The 18,818-nt window shown below is 38.9% G+C and overlaps 1 protein-coding gene and 1 long non-coding RNA gene across 3 annotated transcripts in view; one reads left to right on the plus strand and one right to left on the minus strand.

Annotated features, from left to right (window-relative positions):
- Positions 1 to 18,818, plus strand: part of DSG2 (desmoglein 2) — a 49,519-nt gene that overhangs the window by 7,221 nt on the left and 23,480 nt on the right. For both annotated transcript variants that reach the window (XM_070220856.1, XM_023647610.2), the window contains exons 2-7: positions 10,283 to 10,318; positions 11,539 to 11,673; positions 15,195 to 15,356; positions 15,506 to 15,650; positions 16,512 to 16,678; positions 18,654 to 18,791. In XM_070220856.1, coding sequence (XP_070076957.1) covers positions 15,509 to 15,650; positions 16,512 to 16,678; positions 18,654 to 18,791 — 447 coding nt within the window. In that variant the 5' untranslated portion in view covers positions 10,283 to 10,318; positions 11,539 to 11,673; positions 15,195 to 15,356; positions 15,506 to 15,508. The remainder of the gene's footprint in view (positions 1 to 10,282; positions 10,319 to 11,538; positions 11,674 to 15,194; positions 15,357 to 15,505; positions 15,651 to 16,511; positions 16,679 to 18,653; positions 18,792 to 18,818) is intronic.
- Positions 1 to 18,818, minus strand: part of LOC138915279 (uncharacterized) — an 81,094-nt gene that overhangs the window by 6,248 nt on the left and 56,028 nt on the right. The window contains exon 2 of the long non-coding RNA XR_011420988.1: positions 75 to 236. This is a non-coding gene — a long non-coding RNA (uncharacterized lncRNA). The remainder of the gene's footprint in view (positions 1 to 74; positions 237 to 18,818) is intronic.

Raw genomic sequence — 18,818 nt, forward strand, 5'->3', positions numbered from 1 at the left:
CAACTTTTGAAAAGCCATTGATTTTCACTGTTTTCAATTTTGCCAGCCCGCTACTTGAAGCCAGTTGAAAATACCTGTTTTCCACTTTCGGCCTTGAAGTCAGTTGTTGGTGCATTTCTGGTAGTTCCTCAAGTTTGCCTTGCTGACAGACCAGTGCCATCTAATGGTGAAAAAGGACAGTCTGAGGCTCTTGATTTCCTTAAACTTCTGGGGGGAAACATCTGGTTTTCTTCATTCTGTTTTTCAATGTAATTTTCAGAAATATATTGCAGCAATAAGGTGGCAGCACATCATATTTGTCTATAGAATTATGTAAGGTATATTATACAGATTTACGTATATTTTTCCTGATTCCAAAAGCATTTCTAGCAGGTATAGAAAACACATACCAATAAAATGGTAAAATATTTCAAAAATAGCAAATGCGCAAGGTTAGTAAAACTTAAGCTAGAAGAAGAGGTGTAAACCAGAAGAAAACACTATTTAAAGTAATCCTTGTAGTTAATGAGGACTTGTAAAGTGGGAAATCTACTGAATTTCCTCAGTTGGGGTCTGTTGTTTCACACATCTCTGTAATTAAGGGCTCATTATCCAGTCTATGAGTTAGCCAGGCTCTCTCCTCTTTTCCTTTCTCCTCTGTGGTTTTTTTCAAGTGTGATCCCCAGACCAGCAGCATCAGCATTACCAGGAAACTTGTTAGAATACAGATTCTTACACCCCACCACAGATCCACGGAATCAGAAACAGCCTTCGGGTGGGGCCCAGAAGTCTGTGTTCGAGCAAGATGATTCTGACACCGCTCAAGTTTGAGCACCACTGTTAACATCCCGATTAGAAACCAATTGGGACTAGAAAGATGATTAAATATATCAAGCCTACTTTTAGCTATTTGTTAGTGACTCTGACTTTAAAAAAAATGTTTTTTGGGCCAAAGAAATTGACACTAAGAAAAGTAATATTGATTTTTATAGGTCTTAAGTTTGTCTATACCAAGTTAAAAATAGGAGCTGTCCATGATTACACAAAAGTTAACTTGAAATAAGTTCGCAGCTTTATCTGACAACTCAGGTGTAGCACAGCATTGCTAAATCCGTATTTTAAAATTCTTTGAGTCAATAAATGTTTTCAAGGAAACTGTCTTCCTCTTTGAAGCTAACTTCAATATGACTCACCCAAAATCATATTTGTTACATTAAGATTAGCCTAAACATATGAGGAACAGGCAAAAGATTATGATAAATTGTATAATTTATTGCAGTCAGACTTGAAGTGTGTAAGTTTTACTATATAAAATTCAAATTCAGAGTTGAAAAATTAAAGTTCAAAATACTGCTTTTCTTGTTTCTGGTTTTTTTAATTAGCAACTGTGAAAAGAAATATAATTGTATATTTAAATTAGCTGTTAAAACATTATTCACAATAACGAAGACATGGAAACAACCTAAGTGCCCATCAGCAGATGAATAGATAAAGGAGACATAGATATATGTATATGCACACACACACACATACACAATGTGTGTATACTACTCAGCCATAAAAAATATGAAATCTTGTTATTTACAACAACATGGATGGACCTTGAGGGTATTAGGCTAAGTGAGATAAGTCAGATGGAGATACTGTATGATTTCACTCATCTGTGGAAGATAAACAAACACATAGATACAGAGAACAGATTGATGGTTACCGGGGGGAAGGGAGATGGGAGGAGTAAAGGGGCGTATGCGTATGGTGATGTATGGCAACTAGACTTGGTGGTAAACACGATATAGTCTGTACAGAAGTTGAAATATACAGGTGTGTACCTGAAATGTATATAATGTTATAAACCAAAGTTACCTCAATAAAATACAAAAATAAATTAGCTATTGAATAAGGCTGCTATAGGAGTTATACTTACATATGGGTCATTTATAAATTGGATTTTTATGTTGGGATTTTCTAAATAAGTTATAACGTTTAGCTATAAAAAGAAATTTTATAAAGACTACCTCTCCTCCTCCCTCAAAAAATAGAAAATTAAGAAGAGAAGGGTATGGTAGGTGAAATTCTAACATAAATCTGACCTATGAAAGGTTATCAGAGTAGCTCAGCAAAATCACTTGATCCACCCTTGCTGCACTGGGTCACTTGAACTCTTCTGAATATGTAAGTTTCTGCCATTACAGAGGTCTTGCCAAGACCTTCTTGGAGGTACAGAGGCTACCAGACCTCCAGCTCTGTCTATACAAATAGAATAATAGGATGTGTGCTCAGAGGAAATAAATAAGTGGCATACATGGCCTTTATCTCATTTTATTCCCTTTAGATCATTTCAGCCAAAGCTGAAAATGCTTTAAGAATGGATTGGGGGTAAGGCAGGGACCCTCAGGACAGTTTCTGATTTTACTTTCTGTACAGTGCAAAGGTGAAACAAAGAATTTTAAAACATTCTGCCTGGTTGGAAGGGTGGGTAAGGAAAACAAATAACACAGGTGTTTCTGTGCTTGTCCAAGGGTGGGTATGACTTTAGAGAAGAGCAGGCACGTGCTAGGTCATCTCTATTTGAGTCCCAAAGATCATCCATTGACCACACACTGACCTCCTGTATAAAGTTCTTTCTGGCTAAGTGGAAATAATAAGCCATTATAATGCCTCAAAGTTGAAACTGTTTTAAACCACTTTGTATCCCTCTACATCTCATCTTTAAAAGATATCTATTAGTCTGACATATTAAACCTTAAGGGGTCACCTCACCGGGGCCTCATAGAAGCACAGACGAAAATTTCAAGATCGTCTGCTTCAGATTGAGAACCTGTCAAGTCAGGAGGATCTGTCATTCAGTGACTCATACGGGCTACTGGATTCTACTTATTACTCTCATCAAGGTGACTTCAGAACAGGAAGCCTTTTCTAAAAGTGCCAACCTTGAGAACAAAGAGTACATTGATTGTATTTTGCAGTGATGCCTGGCCTTCCCTCATGCCTCTGCCAGAACGAATTATTTTCCTGCTAGTTACCAGGAAGGCCAGTTTTTACAAGATGCATAGGATCCAACAGCAGAAATTTAAAAAAAAAAAAACTTAACTTTAGTAAATTGGGAAAGCTTTTGAAGGATTTTTCTGATTCATCTAAAAACGCTACTGCTTTGAATACAGAGACCAGAAGCTTTTTTTTTTTTTGTACTTTTCCTCTTCAGCGTTGAAGGCATGTCACACATGACACTTCACTATTACAAAGTTCCTTGTGGGGAAACAAAAGAGTTCCACATTTCATAGTTAGGAGAAACCATAATGGCCATCTTGTCCAGCCATCCTTCCAATCCTTGAAACCCTTTACAACATTCCCACAGGAAGTCACTCAGACTTACAGAGCTGGAAATGTTCAAAGGGAAGTGGGAAGGAGTGGGAATGGAGGACAGAAGACAGGGTCAATTATTCCATTTATATTGCCTGCAATATCCTACCAATTTGGAAATTTACAGAAATCTATGGTTCTCTGGAGTTTGTACAACCTTCTTCACCCTAGTTATTACAGTGTCTTCCAATCAGAGAAATGTGGTCTAAATCAGGGTTTCTCAATGTTGGCACTTTGCCATTTGGAGCCAGATAATGCTTTGGGGGAGTGGGGGGCACTGTCCTGTGTATTGTAGGATGTTGAGCCGCATCTCTGGTCTCTCCCCACTAGATGCCAGTAGCACTCACCATCCCCACCTCCATCCCTGATTTGACACCCAAAAATGTCTCCAGACTTTGCAAAATATCCCAGGTGGCCCCAAGGTAGGGGAGGGGGATGTGTGCACAAAATCTCCCATAGATGAGAACCACTGTTCTGAATTAAGAATGCATTCCGTGAGATACAGAGTCCCAAGGAAACAGCCAATTATTTACTTTAGAAAGGTGTAGTTCAGATCATAGCTATTTCCCTAATCAAATAAACAAATAGTTCCACAGTTGACAGAATATTGGTACAGATCTCTTAGGTTTTTTGTACAATGAGTGTGGAGCAAACATTTTCATCTGTCATGCCTTATTAAGTGTCTGTGAAAACAGGCTACTGCAGTAGGTGTGATAAAAATGCAAATAGAAGAACTATTACTAAGATTCATGACACCCTTAGCTTTAAGGTGCACATAAGTTTTTGTAAGTTTTTAGTGTGACACATACAGAAAAGTGCACATATTGCAAGTGTACTGAATTTTCACAATCTGACTCACCATGTAACCTGCAACCAGATGAAGCAACAGATTGCCAGCACCCCAAAAGCCCTGACATCATCCCCACAGACTCCCTCCCCTCTTGCAGGACCAGCCTTGATCATTCCCACCCCATGGCCTATCTATTCCCTTTTCAGGACTCTGCCCCACTTGGTCCTTCATTCCTTTGTGGTCTCTGTGCAGAGAGAACCCCTTCTAAGAGCCCCCTCCAGTCTTAAATCACTCTCTGCCACCCTGTCCTTGCTTTAATTTTCTTTACAGCTCTTCTCACAACCTGTTTCTGTCTATCTCCCCAACACTTAATCCAAGAGGATAAGAGCATTCAATACTTAGCATATGGTAGGAACTTGGGAAGTTGAAGGCATGAATAAATCCAAATTTCAGAAATTTTAAAATGAGGAAAATGCATCTTAGGTGAGGAAATACCATCATAATTCTGTTTACCGAGTGCCTGCTATGTGCTAGTCTTTGCAATAAGCACATTTATCTATTATTTCTTTTAGTTTATATAATAGCCCTGCAAAATGGGTGAACCAGTTAGGTTGCTCTTAAATACAAGTAACAAAACCCAACTAAGTATAGATTAAATAAAAGGAATATTTAATATCTTAAAAGAAATGGTCCGGAGATTGGGCGGCTCCAGACTTGACCAATTCCTTAACTCAAAGATGTTATGGTTTCAGTTTGGCTTCTCTGTCATTTTACTAATTTTATCACTCATGGTCACAAGTGGCTGTGGCCATTGCAAATATCACATCCTTGCTTAGCAGTCTCCAGAAGCAGGTGAAAACAGAGATTGTGCATATGTTTCTCTTCTTGTCAGCAAGGATAATCTTTTCCAGACTCTCCTGATATCTCATTGGCCAAAATTCTCTTATGCGTTGTTACAGACTGAATGTCTGTGCACCCCCCCCCCCAAAATTCATATGTAGAAGCCTTAGGTCCCGCCATGATGATATTTGGAGGTAGGGCCTTTGGGAGGTAATTAGGCTTAGGTGAGGTTATGAGAGTGAGGCCCCATGCTGGGACTAATGCCCTTATAAGAAGAGACACCAGATGGCTCTCTCCTCCCCCGTATCCTCCCCCTCTGGCTCCCCATCCCATGTGAGGACATAGCGAAGGGAGCCCTCACTGGGGAACTGAATCAGCTAGCACCTCGATCTTGGACTTCCCAGCCTCTAGAACTGTGAGAAATAAATTCCTGTTGTTTAAGGCACCCAGCCTATGGTGGTTTTGTTATGGCAGCCTGAGCTGACTACTCACATTTATGCCTAAACTAGCCACCATCAAAGTGAATGAGGCTCTCGTGCTTTGGCATTTTACCAGTCTTTATTCAGCTTCGTGACTGGGTAGGGTCTATCTGATACCTGAACAAAATAGGGTTCTGTGAACACTGAAGATGAGAGGAAATGACATTTAGATACACAATCAAAAATGTCTGCACAGAGGTGTTAGTAGTTCTCATTGGACAAATAAGGAAACTCAGATTAAAGCAATTTATCTGACAGAATCAGGATTTTAATCTAGTATGACTGTTTCCAACATCATACACTTTCCACTGGATGAAACTGCTACTCAAAAAAACTTAAAACAGAGTCTCTGATAATAAAGTTAAGAAAAACTCTATCTTTACAACCTACCCTGAAAAAGTGGTTGAGGAGACCGGAAACAATTTTATAATGTGTATGCTACACCCACACACAGATCTTGGCTTCTAAATACCATTCTCCGATATTAGAAACCAGAGCTCCTTAGAGAAGTGGCTCTTTCTCTGGCTGGGACAGGGAAAATACAAGGCAGTAAGGAATGCTCAAAATGGTAGGCAGTAAGGAAGAGTTCAAAAAACAAAAAGATGGGGACATGTCAAAGGGACACAGAATCTAAACTTAAAGAAATTCCTAATGGCCAAAGATGGAACTACTTGAACAACAAAATAAATTAAATAGTATTGGATTATAACCCACAGAATAAAATAAATATGCATGAGTCCATGCTGATATAAATGATCGAATAGATAAATAAAGGAAGAAGGCAAATCTTTCTTACCAAAGAATTCCAAATAAAACGTAGAGGTGCCCCACCCAAAGGAGGTGACGCTTAATCTCTCTCCTCCGTTATCCCCACCCAGAGGGTGAGCTAGACTTAGTGACTCACTTCCAAGGAATAGAGGAGGGAAGGGGAAAGTAGTAACTTTGTAGTGGAGAGACCTGCAAAGGCTACCTTAACCAATAATGTCATGTGGATATCATGTACCCTAATACAATGTGATGAAAAAGGCACTTCACCACAACTCTGTGGTTTTCTTTCCAAAAACATAACCCTAGTCTAACCCTGTGAAAAATAACAGATAAACCCAAATTGGAGGACACTGCAGAACGCTTGGCCAGTTACTCATCAAAACTGTCAAGGTCATAAACAAGGAGAGACTGAGGGACTGTTACAGATCAGAGGAGACTAACGAGACAGGACGACTACATGCAATGTGGGATCTTAGATTGGATGCTGGAACAGAAGAAAAGGACATTAATGGGGAAAATGGTAAAATCTGAATAAAGCATGGAATTTAGTTAACTGTGCATTGTCTAAATGTACCAATATTAATATCTTAGTTTTGACAAATGTACCATAGTTATTTAAGGTGTTAACATTAGGGGGAAACTGCACCATCTTTGCAGCATTGTGTAAATCTAAAATTATTCCTAAATTAAAAATTTATTTAAAAAGAAGTGTGTGCTAGATAGTTGAAACTGGGTGTTGGCTATGTGGGTGTTTATTGTATTGCTCACTCTGCTTTTGTATATATTTGCAATTTAAAAAATTTTTAACATTAAAAATAAGTAAATTATGCAGCCAGCTCCGTGGCGTAGTGGTTGAGTTTGGTGTGCTCTGCTTCGGTGGCCCAGGTTCACAGGTTCAGGTCCCAGGCATGGACCTACACCACTAGTCAGCCATATTGTGGCGGCAACCCACATATAAAGTGGAAGAAGATTGGCATAGGTAGCTAATTGGCTCAGGGCTTTTCTTCCTCAAGCCAAAAATGAGGAAGATCGGCAACAGATATTAGCTCAGAACTAATTTCCTCAGCAAAAGAAAAAAGTAAATTCATGAAATAAAATGTAAGATTCTCTGCTTTCAAGATGTTAGTGCTCAAGTGTAACAAAGTTTCTTGTGTTAACTTCTCAGACAATAATGAATAAGGCAGACTGCATTGTCTCTATCCCTAAACGAACAATTGATATTCCATATCACGTTCTACAACCTTGCTCCTCGAGAACCTGTAGCTTGAGCATCATTTAAGTGCTAGTTAGAAATGCAAAGTATAAGGCTGAACTCTAGACATACTGAATTGAAATCTTCATTTTAACAAGATCCCCAGTAAACAAAATACACGTTCAAGTTTAAGCAGCACTGTTTGAAACCATGTGATTTTCTGCATTTCTTAAGTAACATCTAGCAAGTACATTCCAATAAAAAAAGATCAATGCAGATATACTTAGGAAGGGTTTACCTTTGACTAAAGGATCATACGTTGCTCCCTTTTATTTATATCCTAGTAAAACACATTATGTTTGTTCAGAATGATAACATTTACTTAAAATAACACCTGCTTATTATACTTGTGCTAGGCCCGATAAGATTCTAGGGAAGAATAAAAGTGGTAAATATTGGATCCAGCCAACCCCTCAATATGGCCTGTACAAAGAGAAGAGACGATGGTTAGGAGGCTGGGCAAGAAATAAATTATATTTTAAGAATGTCCCCTGATGATGTGACACCGAGGAATCTTGGATCTAGTCCCTAGTCTTTCCGCAATTCCCAAAAGAGAAACACGCAGAGAGAAGTGATCCATCTCAGCATTGTTTTTACTTGTTTTTCATACCATGCCGCCTTTGAAAATACGTAAATTTAGGGAGCACAACTTTGGCTAGAGATATCTCTGGCTATTGCTAGCTTGGTAAATTAATAATAGAGAGGACAAGGAAGACATACTATATCTGACCATAAAATAGAAAATTAAGCATGTTGTGCATCTGCTCCAGAGAGGCTCATACCAGAGGCTGAACATCGACTATCCTTGAGTTTCTCTTTGGAAGAGTAGGGGCAAGAACATGTTCTGACAAGGTAGAGGGAAGAAAGGAAGGTGAGGGATCCACAAGTAGAACAGACCCTGCAAGAAGCCTTCAAAGGGATGTGAAGAAGTGGAAGAGACTTAGAAATTTTACAGAAAGCCCTATTTTCCATGTAGTTCTCTGTTTTCCTGTAGCTCCATTTACCAACTAGGGCTTCTTGGATCCGTGTGACATGAGATGCAGGTGGGAGAAGGCAAACAAGACTGAGAAAATCCAAATTAAGACATTACAGTGAATTAATGCATAAATGGCAAGTGGGGAAGTAAAGGCAATAAATACATACAATTGTTTCAGTGTGAAATTACAGTAAAAGAAGGTTATGGAGCAGTAGATTAAATGTTAGCAGAAACAAGGATAGGGTTGGTCTATTTTTAAGAGAGGGAACATCTGAATATGTTTGGTTGTCAGTGTGAAGGAAATGAACATGTTGGATTAGCCAGTAGGGAAGGAAGATAAAAGTTAGTGAAAGGAACAAGGTTCTTGAGAAGGTAAATGTGGGAGAACAAGTAGGAGAGTGGAAGGTAAAGAACACAGATGGTGGTTAACCTTGGAGAGGAATCAAGACACCTCTTCCTTGAAGAAAGAAGGGAAGGAAAAGATGATTGAAGGTACAATCTGAGTCAAATAAAACATGGGGTCATCTCCTAAGAATGAGTGGGTTCAGAGGTGGTGTGGGTGTGATTGGCACATTCCCCCGAAGTTTGGACTGGAATGATGGGGCTACAATAAGAGAGAGACAAAGATAAGGTGACTGTATAGTTTATGCTCTGAATGAGCACACTTTTGAGAAGGAAAGAGTTGCTAACAGATGGGATGCCTGCACAATAGGTGTCAGCTGGACGCTCCTGGGCAAATGTAAACATATGGTCACCCTAGAAATGTGCACCACCCCTGTGGAGGGAGCGGCTATTAGCATGGATTGTGATGGGTCCATTCAGTCACCGCAGCTCCCTCTAGCGGCATCGCCAGTACAGGGTCAGAATCAAACAAAGTAATAGACGTTCAGAGTTGGGAAAAAAGTGAGGCAGGAATATTAGAAGTTCAAGAGAATGAGGGATCCCTGACTCATTGATAGCGTCTTTGGAATGGCTGGCAATAGTCTACCAGCATTGCCCAATAGCGTTGCCTGCAATGATGAAAATTTTCTCTAGCCACTTGCCTTCTGTGGCTATTGAGCAAATTAATTTCAAATAATTTAAGTTTGAATCTAAATAGCCACATGTGGCTGCCATATTAGAAAGTGCTGATTTAGATTAAGCCAGGAGAAAAGAGAAGCCAAGAGGAGGTCAATGGACTGTAAAAGTACAGTGAAAGTCAAAAAGCAGGGTAGGAGTTTATTGTGCAGATTTTAGAGTGAACATAACTCTGTTTACTTCTGTGTAATGATGAAGTCTGAAGTGCGACAGTGCTTGATAAGAACCAAAGAAAAGAGTTGATGGGACTGAGGAAGTTGAGGAATGATGTCCAAATAAGGACAGTCGTGTGTGTGTGTGTGTGTGTGTGACCCTGGGGGATAATGGGAGATAGTGTGGGGAGGGGGCAAGGGGCGGTGTGCGTCTCTGTATCTCACACAAAAGGCCTTGAGGAAAGGTCAGTGGGTCCCAGAGAACGTGAGATGAAAACCCTAAAGTAAGGAGAAAAAGGTCCTCAAATGGCTGAGATTTCAAGAGGACAGTTTTGGCTTTTGTTTTTCAGTTATTCCTTGAGTTCTGAGTTTTCTGCAGGAGGCAGTGTGGATCAAAAAGAATGTAGATTCCTCCCTCTGGCCCTGGTCCTTGTCGGGAGGCAAAGGGAAAAATTATAATTTGTTTCCTTTTGACAAAGGAGGATAGTGGTGGTGGTGAAATTTTTTTTTTAAATACCTATAGTATCCTAAGTGGTAGGTCATTAACAATGTATTTAAACTGAATTAAGTGACAAACTGTATTAAATAACAAATAATTTTATTTTACAGATCTGCTGTAACTTTGGAAATGGACTCCATTTAGAGGTAAGGAACCAAGGGGATTATTTTTGTCTTTTGGACTCAGAGGCTTAATTTCATGGAAGACGGTTTGTGCCTTACCAGATTAAAAATGCTCACTCCCTGAGTCCCAGCTGTTCCCATTCAAACAAGTGCACAGGAACAACTATCCAGGGATGTTTGGTGCAGCGTTTTCTGACAGTCTAAAGGTCCATCAATAGGAGAATGATAAAGTAATTTATGATACATAGAAGAATGTCTGTGATGAGGTGCTGAATGAAAAAATCAAGGGGCAGAATGAGAAGTATAGTATAATTCCATTTTTATGGGAAAAAGACTTTTATACACATGCAACTGTATGGTCCTGAGAAAAGATTAACCAAGCTGCTAACAGTAAATACTCCGAAGTGTGAGTGAAAAAGTAGAAAGAAGTTTTACGTTTTTGCGTTATAAATTCTATTTTAATTTTTTGATATAATTTTTTGTTATAGAATTTTTTCAATAAAAACAAAAAATTCAATGACTTAATGATAACCAGTGTAAATATTTTGAAACAAAACACGTTATGTAGAGCAACAAAATGAGTAAAACCTAGAATAATGATCATTTCTGATCTTAAGATACTAGGTCAGCTGTATTGAAATTTTCCTTGGATAGGCTATATATCTATTAAAGCCTAACTGAAAATTTATAGAGTAATTTTCCACTTAAGGCTCTGAAAATGAAAGATGGGTAATTTAATCCTTTACCCATTCTTAAAAATAAATTCATTAGCTGACAGGTTACCAGTTTTAGTCAAATTGATAACAACAGGTTACTAAGATTTAGTCTTACAGCATTTAATAATTCATTTTTAAACTGTAAACCACCACAGAAAAATCAAACTTCATTTTCAGTGAGTAAGAAAAAAAATTCTTGACATAGTATATTAATTGTAACTTGCCCATTTGTAAGGTCACTAAATTACTCTTTAGCCTTTTAATTCTTCACTCTGAGAAATCTTTTTTCACTGATAAGAAGGACACCCTACTGCTGTATCATTTGGAGACAGTCTCTTGAACACCTGTCGAGTTTGCTGGAGTGTATTCATTTTCTCTTTGAAAATGGATCTTAAGAAATATGAAATTTATATCTTAAAACTTGCACAGCTATTTTTAAAGTTTTAGTAAAGTCTAGTAAATTTAGTAAATTCCATACTGATGTCTCAGGGTACTTAATAATTTTTTGGCCATATTTTATTGTTGTAGGTCTTCAACACAAGAAATGAAAATGAGCTGCTTTCTAAACATACTCACTTAGTACGGCAAAAGCGGGCCTGGATCACGGCCCCTGTGGCTCTCCGGGAGGGAGAAGATCTGTCCAAAAAGAATCCTATTGCCAAGGTACCTTCTCAAGAGAAAGAGGAAATATATGCATATTATTCAAATACGTTGTGATAAAACTTTCATGTTCACGTTAAAATTTAAAGAGAATTATATAATGTACTTACTGAGTCTTTTGACGTTACGTATAATGTTTGAAAATTAGCAGAGCTTAACTTTTAGCAGAAAGTGCCAACCCGAAGATCGTCTTTTCCATTCTGAACGATGTGTATTTAGTGAAAATATATATAATTTTGGGCTTTGGTTCAACTAAGAGTTAAGGGATCTGGCACTAGTTGAACCTTTGTTTAACACTTTTCAAAATAAGACACTATCTGTAGGGGAGGAAAAATGTTTCTCTTGCCACCCTCCTAGGCCCTACTTTGTAAATTGGATTGACAAAAGACAGATTAACAAGAGAAAAACAAACAGAAGTGCATGAACATGTGTATTGCACATGTAACACCTGAGCGTACCCAGAAATGTGTAACTCAACAGTTTGCTTTGAACTTGGGCTTAGCAAAGGAACAAATTTTTAGAGAAGTGACTAAGAAAAAGGACCTTGAATCTCTAGGGGTAGTAAATTGTGGGAAGGCAAATATATTGGAAACTAATGGTAGAAAAAGGCTGGTTAGTAAAGTTTGTTCCGTGGGTTCCTGGTGTCATCTCCAAGCCAATATGGGTCTGAAGTTGTCTCTGATGATTAATTTTTGTTCTTCCTGGTAGAGCGGGGAGGGAGGACACCCTTACAGATTTTTGTCCTGCTTTTAGGCAAGAGGGGGAGGGCAGAGAACTTTTCTCCCGTCTGCTCCTTCTCAATTGCCTTCAGCCTCAAAATAATCCTATACCAAAGTAGCTTATTTTGGGGTGGCATATTCTGCCACTCTACACATAAAAAATAATGTTCAAAATGAAAAGAACCAATATCTAATAAGTAGGATAACCATACACTCTACTTGAGACAGTCTTGGTTAATGCCCGTTGTCCTGGCTTAATAATTAATAACTCTCCTTTCACTCTCAAAGGGGTGAGATTTTTTGATAAATTATATAGTAATCATACTAATATGTTAATATGTATCTCAGATTTAGCAGCTGCAAACCCAAACCTTAATTTTTCTCCTAAAGCTGTTTTACATAAGTTCTGCCCATTTCAGTAAATAGCACTGTAATTCTATCCAGTTTTTCAAAAATGTGGCAAGTGCTATCAGTTCTACCCCCAAAATATATTCTAGATCTGCTCACTTCTCTCCGCTGCCGCACCCCTCATCCAGGTTACTGTCATCTCTAACCTGTGTTACAAAAGAGCCCGAGACCTTGTCGCCCTGCTTTCACTCTTGGGCCACGCCGCCCCTCGCTCCACCCCCCCAGTCCATTCTTCAGAAACCAGCCAGGGTGAGCAGTTGAAAAAACATCGAAGCATGTTCACCCCCTTAGTGAGACCCTTTCAGTAGCTACAATGGAAGGAATAAACTGCTCTGGTCTACAAGAGTTCTTGGGATTTTTTGACCTTGGCCTCCTCTCTGACCTCAGCTCCTGTTACCCCTCACGCCCTACTCTGCTCCATCCCTAAACTGACACAAGCTCATTCCAGCCTCTCACCCTTTGCATTACTGTTCACTCTGTCTAGAATCCCCTCCCTACAGATACTTACAGTATCTCACAGCATCAAGCCTCTGCCCAAGTGTCAACTCCTAGGAGAATTCCCTTCCCTTCCTCACGCCATCTCTCTCAGTCCTGTTACTCCGTTTCAGCTTCGTTTATGGCACATTCCACTCAAGACGTTGTGCTGTATGTTGCTTGCTTATTGTCTGGCTCCCTCCATAGAGTGTAAGTCTCCTGAGGGCAGGGGCTTAGTCCTTAGGCTCACAGCTCATACCCTCTGCCCCGAGCCGTGCCAACATCCAGCAGGTGCTCAGTAAACATTGGTGTGAATGAATAAATGTTCGTACCCAAGTGTTACGTTCATCTTTCCAATCTTATAAATGTTGTACATGAAGAGCTCCGTAAAAGAAAGAGCAGCTGTGGAACAAAAGACAACAATTTCCTTTTTCCAGCAATGTGTTGTTTTAATAAAAGCCTTCCAAAATCTAAATTTTTCATCATGGCTTTACATAATAGTATATATGCAATCAGTTAAGGTTTTTGTTTTGGTATTTTTGGTTTTCTGAGATATCTGAGTTATTCACACATTCTTTCAATAGGTTTCCCTAAAAGGCATTGATTCTTTGGGGTTCTATAAGTGCTAGTTGTTCTTCTTTCTAATTTTGATTATATAAGTTCCTAAGAGTAAAATTTACATAAAAAGCAAAAACGTCTTATTAAATTTCCCCAACTTTCCAAATTATCTACAGGTAATACTGTCAACAGTTTAGTATCTTCCGGATCTTATAAAATGCATAAATATGTGTATACCTACATACTCTTACGTGCATACATATATACATACAAACCAACACTTATGTTGACACAAGTTTGTTTTAGTTTTAACATAAGTGGAATTATATAATACCTATAATCAGTACATAAAGATCTAGAATATTCTTTATAAATACTTTATATATATATACACATACATATGCAAATACATGTATGTGTGTGTATATATGTGTGTACACTGTACTTGGCAAAAAAAGAGACAGACAGAAGCACAGAGAAAGACAAACAGATCGATAGAAGCTGTCTCTGAAGAGTAATCACAGGACTGCTCCAGGTTCACCATTCCGCTCCAGAACTAGAGCTGGTGTCCCAGGAGGTTGGAGGCCCCATCTGCTGTTCCCTTAGTATTCTCAGCAGCAACTCCCCAGCCCCAGTGCATGTTGGGAAACCTATGGGAAGAAAGCGTAACTAATCCTGAGGTGTCAGGAAAAAGAACCCACCAGGCAGGTGGGTGGCGATGGCTTCAGTGAAGTCTAAAGGAGGGAATTGAGGAACCAAGAGGAGGCCACAGAGACTAATCACACTTACTATGCAGAATTAGGGATACGGATAAAGTGTTTATAGAACATGAAGATGGCAACTACAGAAGACCCAGTGGGTTAGAAACATCAATTTCCTGAAGCATTTTAAGCAGAGAAGGTGCTTGATTATTTTAATCCTTCAAAGGAAAGATGCCTTCTTCATGCTTTCCAGATGATTAAATGGATTTCTGAAGGTGATTTTAACTTTGCAAATTTTACCTTATGTGCTAAACTTAAAATTTACCCCCCGCCCTCCCACCCGCCACCAGTACCCCTAATGACATCTTAACTTCGTAACAACCCTGAGAGGGAGACAATAGTATCTCTCCACTTTACAGATAGCAACACTGAGGCACAGAGAGGTTCAGTGACTGTCTTAGTATCACATAACCATTGAGTGGCTGAGAGGAGAGGAGAACCCAGGTTCTCTGACACCAGCACATCTGCTCTTGAGCCCTTGTGCTCCCATACCTCCTGCTGTCAGCATCCTGACAACTTCAGAGGGAAATTTGCCCTTAAAAATATTTACAAGTAAGTTATAGAGGGTTTAACTGGAGGCATTCCTCTGTTGTTTTTGTGTTAGATACATTCTGATATTGCAGAAGAAAAAGGACTAAAAATTACATACAAATACACCGGAAAAGGGATCACAGAGCCACCTTTTGGCGTGTTTGTCTTTAATAAAAACACTGGAGACTTGAACATTACCCGCATTCTTGATCGAGAAGAAACACCGTATTTTCTGGTAAGACCAATTTTACATTTATTTGTTTGGAGTTTTTCTTTGGTAATAGTTATGGTTCGTTTTATTAATTTATTTATTTATTGATCCCTGCTAGTTCAATTACCTTAGCTTAAATCTAATCTCTGCTATTATTTGTGTCATGATTTCAGCTGATGGGTTACGCTTTGGATGTAAGAGGAAACAACCTAGAGAAACCATTAGAACTCCGCATTAAAGTTCTCGATATCAATGACAATGAGCCAGTGTTCACCCAGGCCGTCTTTGCTGGGTCTATTGAAGAGCTGAGTGCAGCACGTAAGAGTCTATTATTTTTATGAATGAATACCCAAGGTCATTTTCTCCTCATCGTGTAACTGAACACTAAGTCCTCTCTCTTAATGGAGGCTGAGTATTGCCCACAGGACAAATAATAGTAAACGTATTGCTCTAAGTTTGGACTTAGAAAGACTGCCTTTTTTGTGATAAGTTCAAAAGACTTTACATGGCATCTTTTTTACCCTGAGAACAGATGTGGTAGACTGACGTGACAGGTTAGGTCACTAGCAACTCTTCTGCCCTGTAGCAGGGAAGCAGCCATGGACAATATGTAAACAAATGGGCGTGGCTATGGTCCAGTAAAATCTTATTTACAAAGCCCGGTGACCGGCTGGCTTTGGCCCACTGGCAGTAGTTGGCTGACCTTTGGCTTACATTATTTCTCCCGTCAGATTTCTTGACAGCATTGTTAATGCACTCTCCATATGAAGACTTGCAGGAGAGATTCCTCTTAGATCATAGTGTAAAGAATAGCCGTGCTTCTCCTGAATTGTTTGTATTTTTAAAAGTATGTATTTGTATCTGTTCAAACTGCTTTCTTTGTATTGGTTATTAAAATTATTATAAATAAATTTGCAGCCCTCCTGTAGCAAGTGTTCAGGACTGCACCCCAAGAATTGGACGTGCTGACCTCAGCCTAGCCCTCATCATGTTTTTTCTACTCCTATACTCCATTCACACTTACTTCCTCATCCAAGTAAATCTTTTGATTTTGGTAAACTGTGAGTTTGATGCATCTGAAATCCTTTTGGGAACGAGCTGAAATTATAAGTAAAGTAACAGCGTATATAAGTGTCTTAAAGTTGAGTTTCATCTTGGACACCCTGTTTCTAATGCCAGATACACTTGTGATGACAGTCATCGCAACAGATGCGGATGAGCCCAATACCATGAATTCTAAAATTTCCTATAGAATTGTGTCTCAGGAGCCTGCTTCTTCTCCAGTGTTCTACCTAAATAAAGACACAGGGGAGATTTATACGACCAGTGTTGCCTTGGACAGAGAGGTAAATTAATATTTGTTGTTACTCATCTTTAAACTATAATCCTTTCACATTCTCCTCTCTATTTCTTTTTTTTTCTCCCTCTTTTCCTACTTTGTTCTATATTCCTCATTCATGGGGTAACTCCTGAAATTATCCTTTTTTAGGGATGCGCTGTCTAATATGGTAGCCATTAGCCATAGGAGGCCATTGAGCACGTGGTCTGTGACTAGTCCAAATTGAGATGTGCTGTAACTGTAAACTATCCACCAGATTGGGAAGACCTGGTGTGAAAAAAGGCATGTAATGTAATTATCATCTTGATAATTTTTTGTTGCTTACATGTTGAAATGATAGTATTTTGGATACTGTAGGTAAAATATAATATATTTGTTTAAAATTAGTATTGCCTATTCTTTTTACTATTTTAAGTTGGCTGCTAGGAAATTTTAAATTATGTAGGGACAGCAGTGTTCTAAGGCCTCTCCAGTCAGGATTCTGTTTGCTAGAGAGTTCTAAAGCAATGTTCCTTAATTTGTGTTTCTGTAATGAAATTTCAGGAGTCTGCTTTACTTCAAATATATATACAGAGGGAGGGAAAAAATTGAAATAGGAGTCCTACTTACGGTAATAGAAATATTTATAAAGGAAAGAATTATTATAAATCCCAAATTGGAGGAAAATTTGCGTGAGTTTCCTAGAGAAGCTGTTCCCTCAAACGTTTCACTTTTATATTTCTAACTCAAAGGGAAAATTTTAGATGAAAAAGGGAGATATAGGATTTTTTTAAATGCTGCATACGTGAAGGGTTTAACAGTGTGCACGAGTAAAATGTTGATGATCCTAAGAACACTGAATTGTCATCAAATATAAAGCATCGTCCACGTGCAGTCAGTGTATTTTGCATTACTTCGAAAATTATTTGACTCTGCCTAGAGAGGGAGAGCATTGTGCCCAGAATTACTATTGGAATCTTTGCAAAATTAAAGAATATTGTTACTCCTAAAATTCTGCTCTGCACTTTTCACATAAAATTAGAGTGGAAAAGTATTATTTTGAATTAGTAGAGTGATTTTTTAACAAGATACTGTCTCTGAAAACCATAGAATGTTTAGCCAGTAATCGTGGCCGCCACTAATTGGGCGTTTACCATGTGCCAGTTGTTATTCCAAGCCTTTTACATAGATTAATCCATTAAATTCACCTAGGAACCCTGGGAGGGAGATCTAATTATTATCCCCATTTTATGCAGAAGGAAACCAAAGGTCAAAGGGATTAAGTGTGTGTCCAACACAGGTAATAAGTGACAAAGCCAGAATTGGAACGCAAGCAGCTGGCTCCAGAGCCTTTGCTGTCCTGCCTTTCACTGAGCGGTTCTGCCCCACCCAGGACCCCCATGCATTGGTACTGGCTGCCTGGTTCCTTCTTAAACTCCAGTCATACTGAAGGGGGCCATCGTAAGGGAGCATGTTGAAGAGAAGGATTCACTTTGGATTAACATCCAAGATGTTGCTCTCTAGACACATTCTCTAAAAATCATGTCTTTCGAGATGTCTGGACAAAGTTCACCAGGTTTTGCCTTCCCTGGCCGTTTTCTTGGGAACTAGATTTTCCTAGCTTAACTTTAGCTGAGCATGAGATGTAGGGCAGACAGGACCAATTCCTACAGTCCTGCCATCACTTCTGGTGTAGAGCAAACTACATTTTGAACACCCCCCTGTGCACAGAGTGCATTAAGGAGAGACTTATCTCCTGATAATATCACCAATGGTACCTTTAAGAATTTGACTATCAACAACTCCTCTAGGGTTTTCTGCCCTTCTGGAAAAGCTCTGATGGCAAGTAAACAGCATCTTCACACAAATAACAGCAGATCATGAAACTTACTTATGAATAAAATATACTGTGGTTCCTTCCCTTGGTGACAAAGTGAACTAAAAACCAGATTTGGGAAGCGATTCATTTTCATCCCAGCTGGATGTTTTTCATTGCCCTGCAGGAACACAGCAGCTATACTTTGACAGTAGAAGCGAGAGATGGCAATGGACAAATCACGGATAAACCAGTGACACAAGCTCAAGTTCAGATTCGTATTTTGGATGTCAATGACAATATACCTGTAGCCGAAAAGGAAACGGTAACTATTATTTTTATAACAAATATA

Source organism: Equus caballus, chromosome 8 (genome assembly GCF_041296265.1).
Source record: "Equus caballus isolate H_3958 breed thoroughbred chromosome 8, TB-T2T, whole genome shotgun sequence".
In the NCBI taxonomy this organism is placed as follows: Eukaryota; Metazoa; Chordata; class Mammalia; order Perissodactyla; family Equidae; genus Equus; species Equus caballus.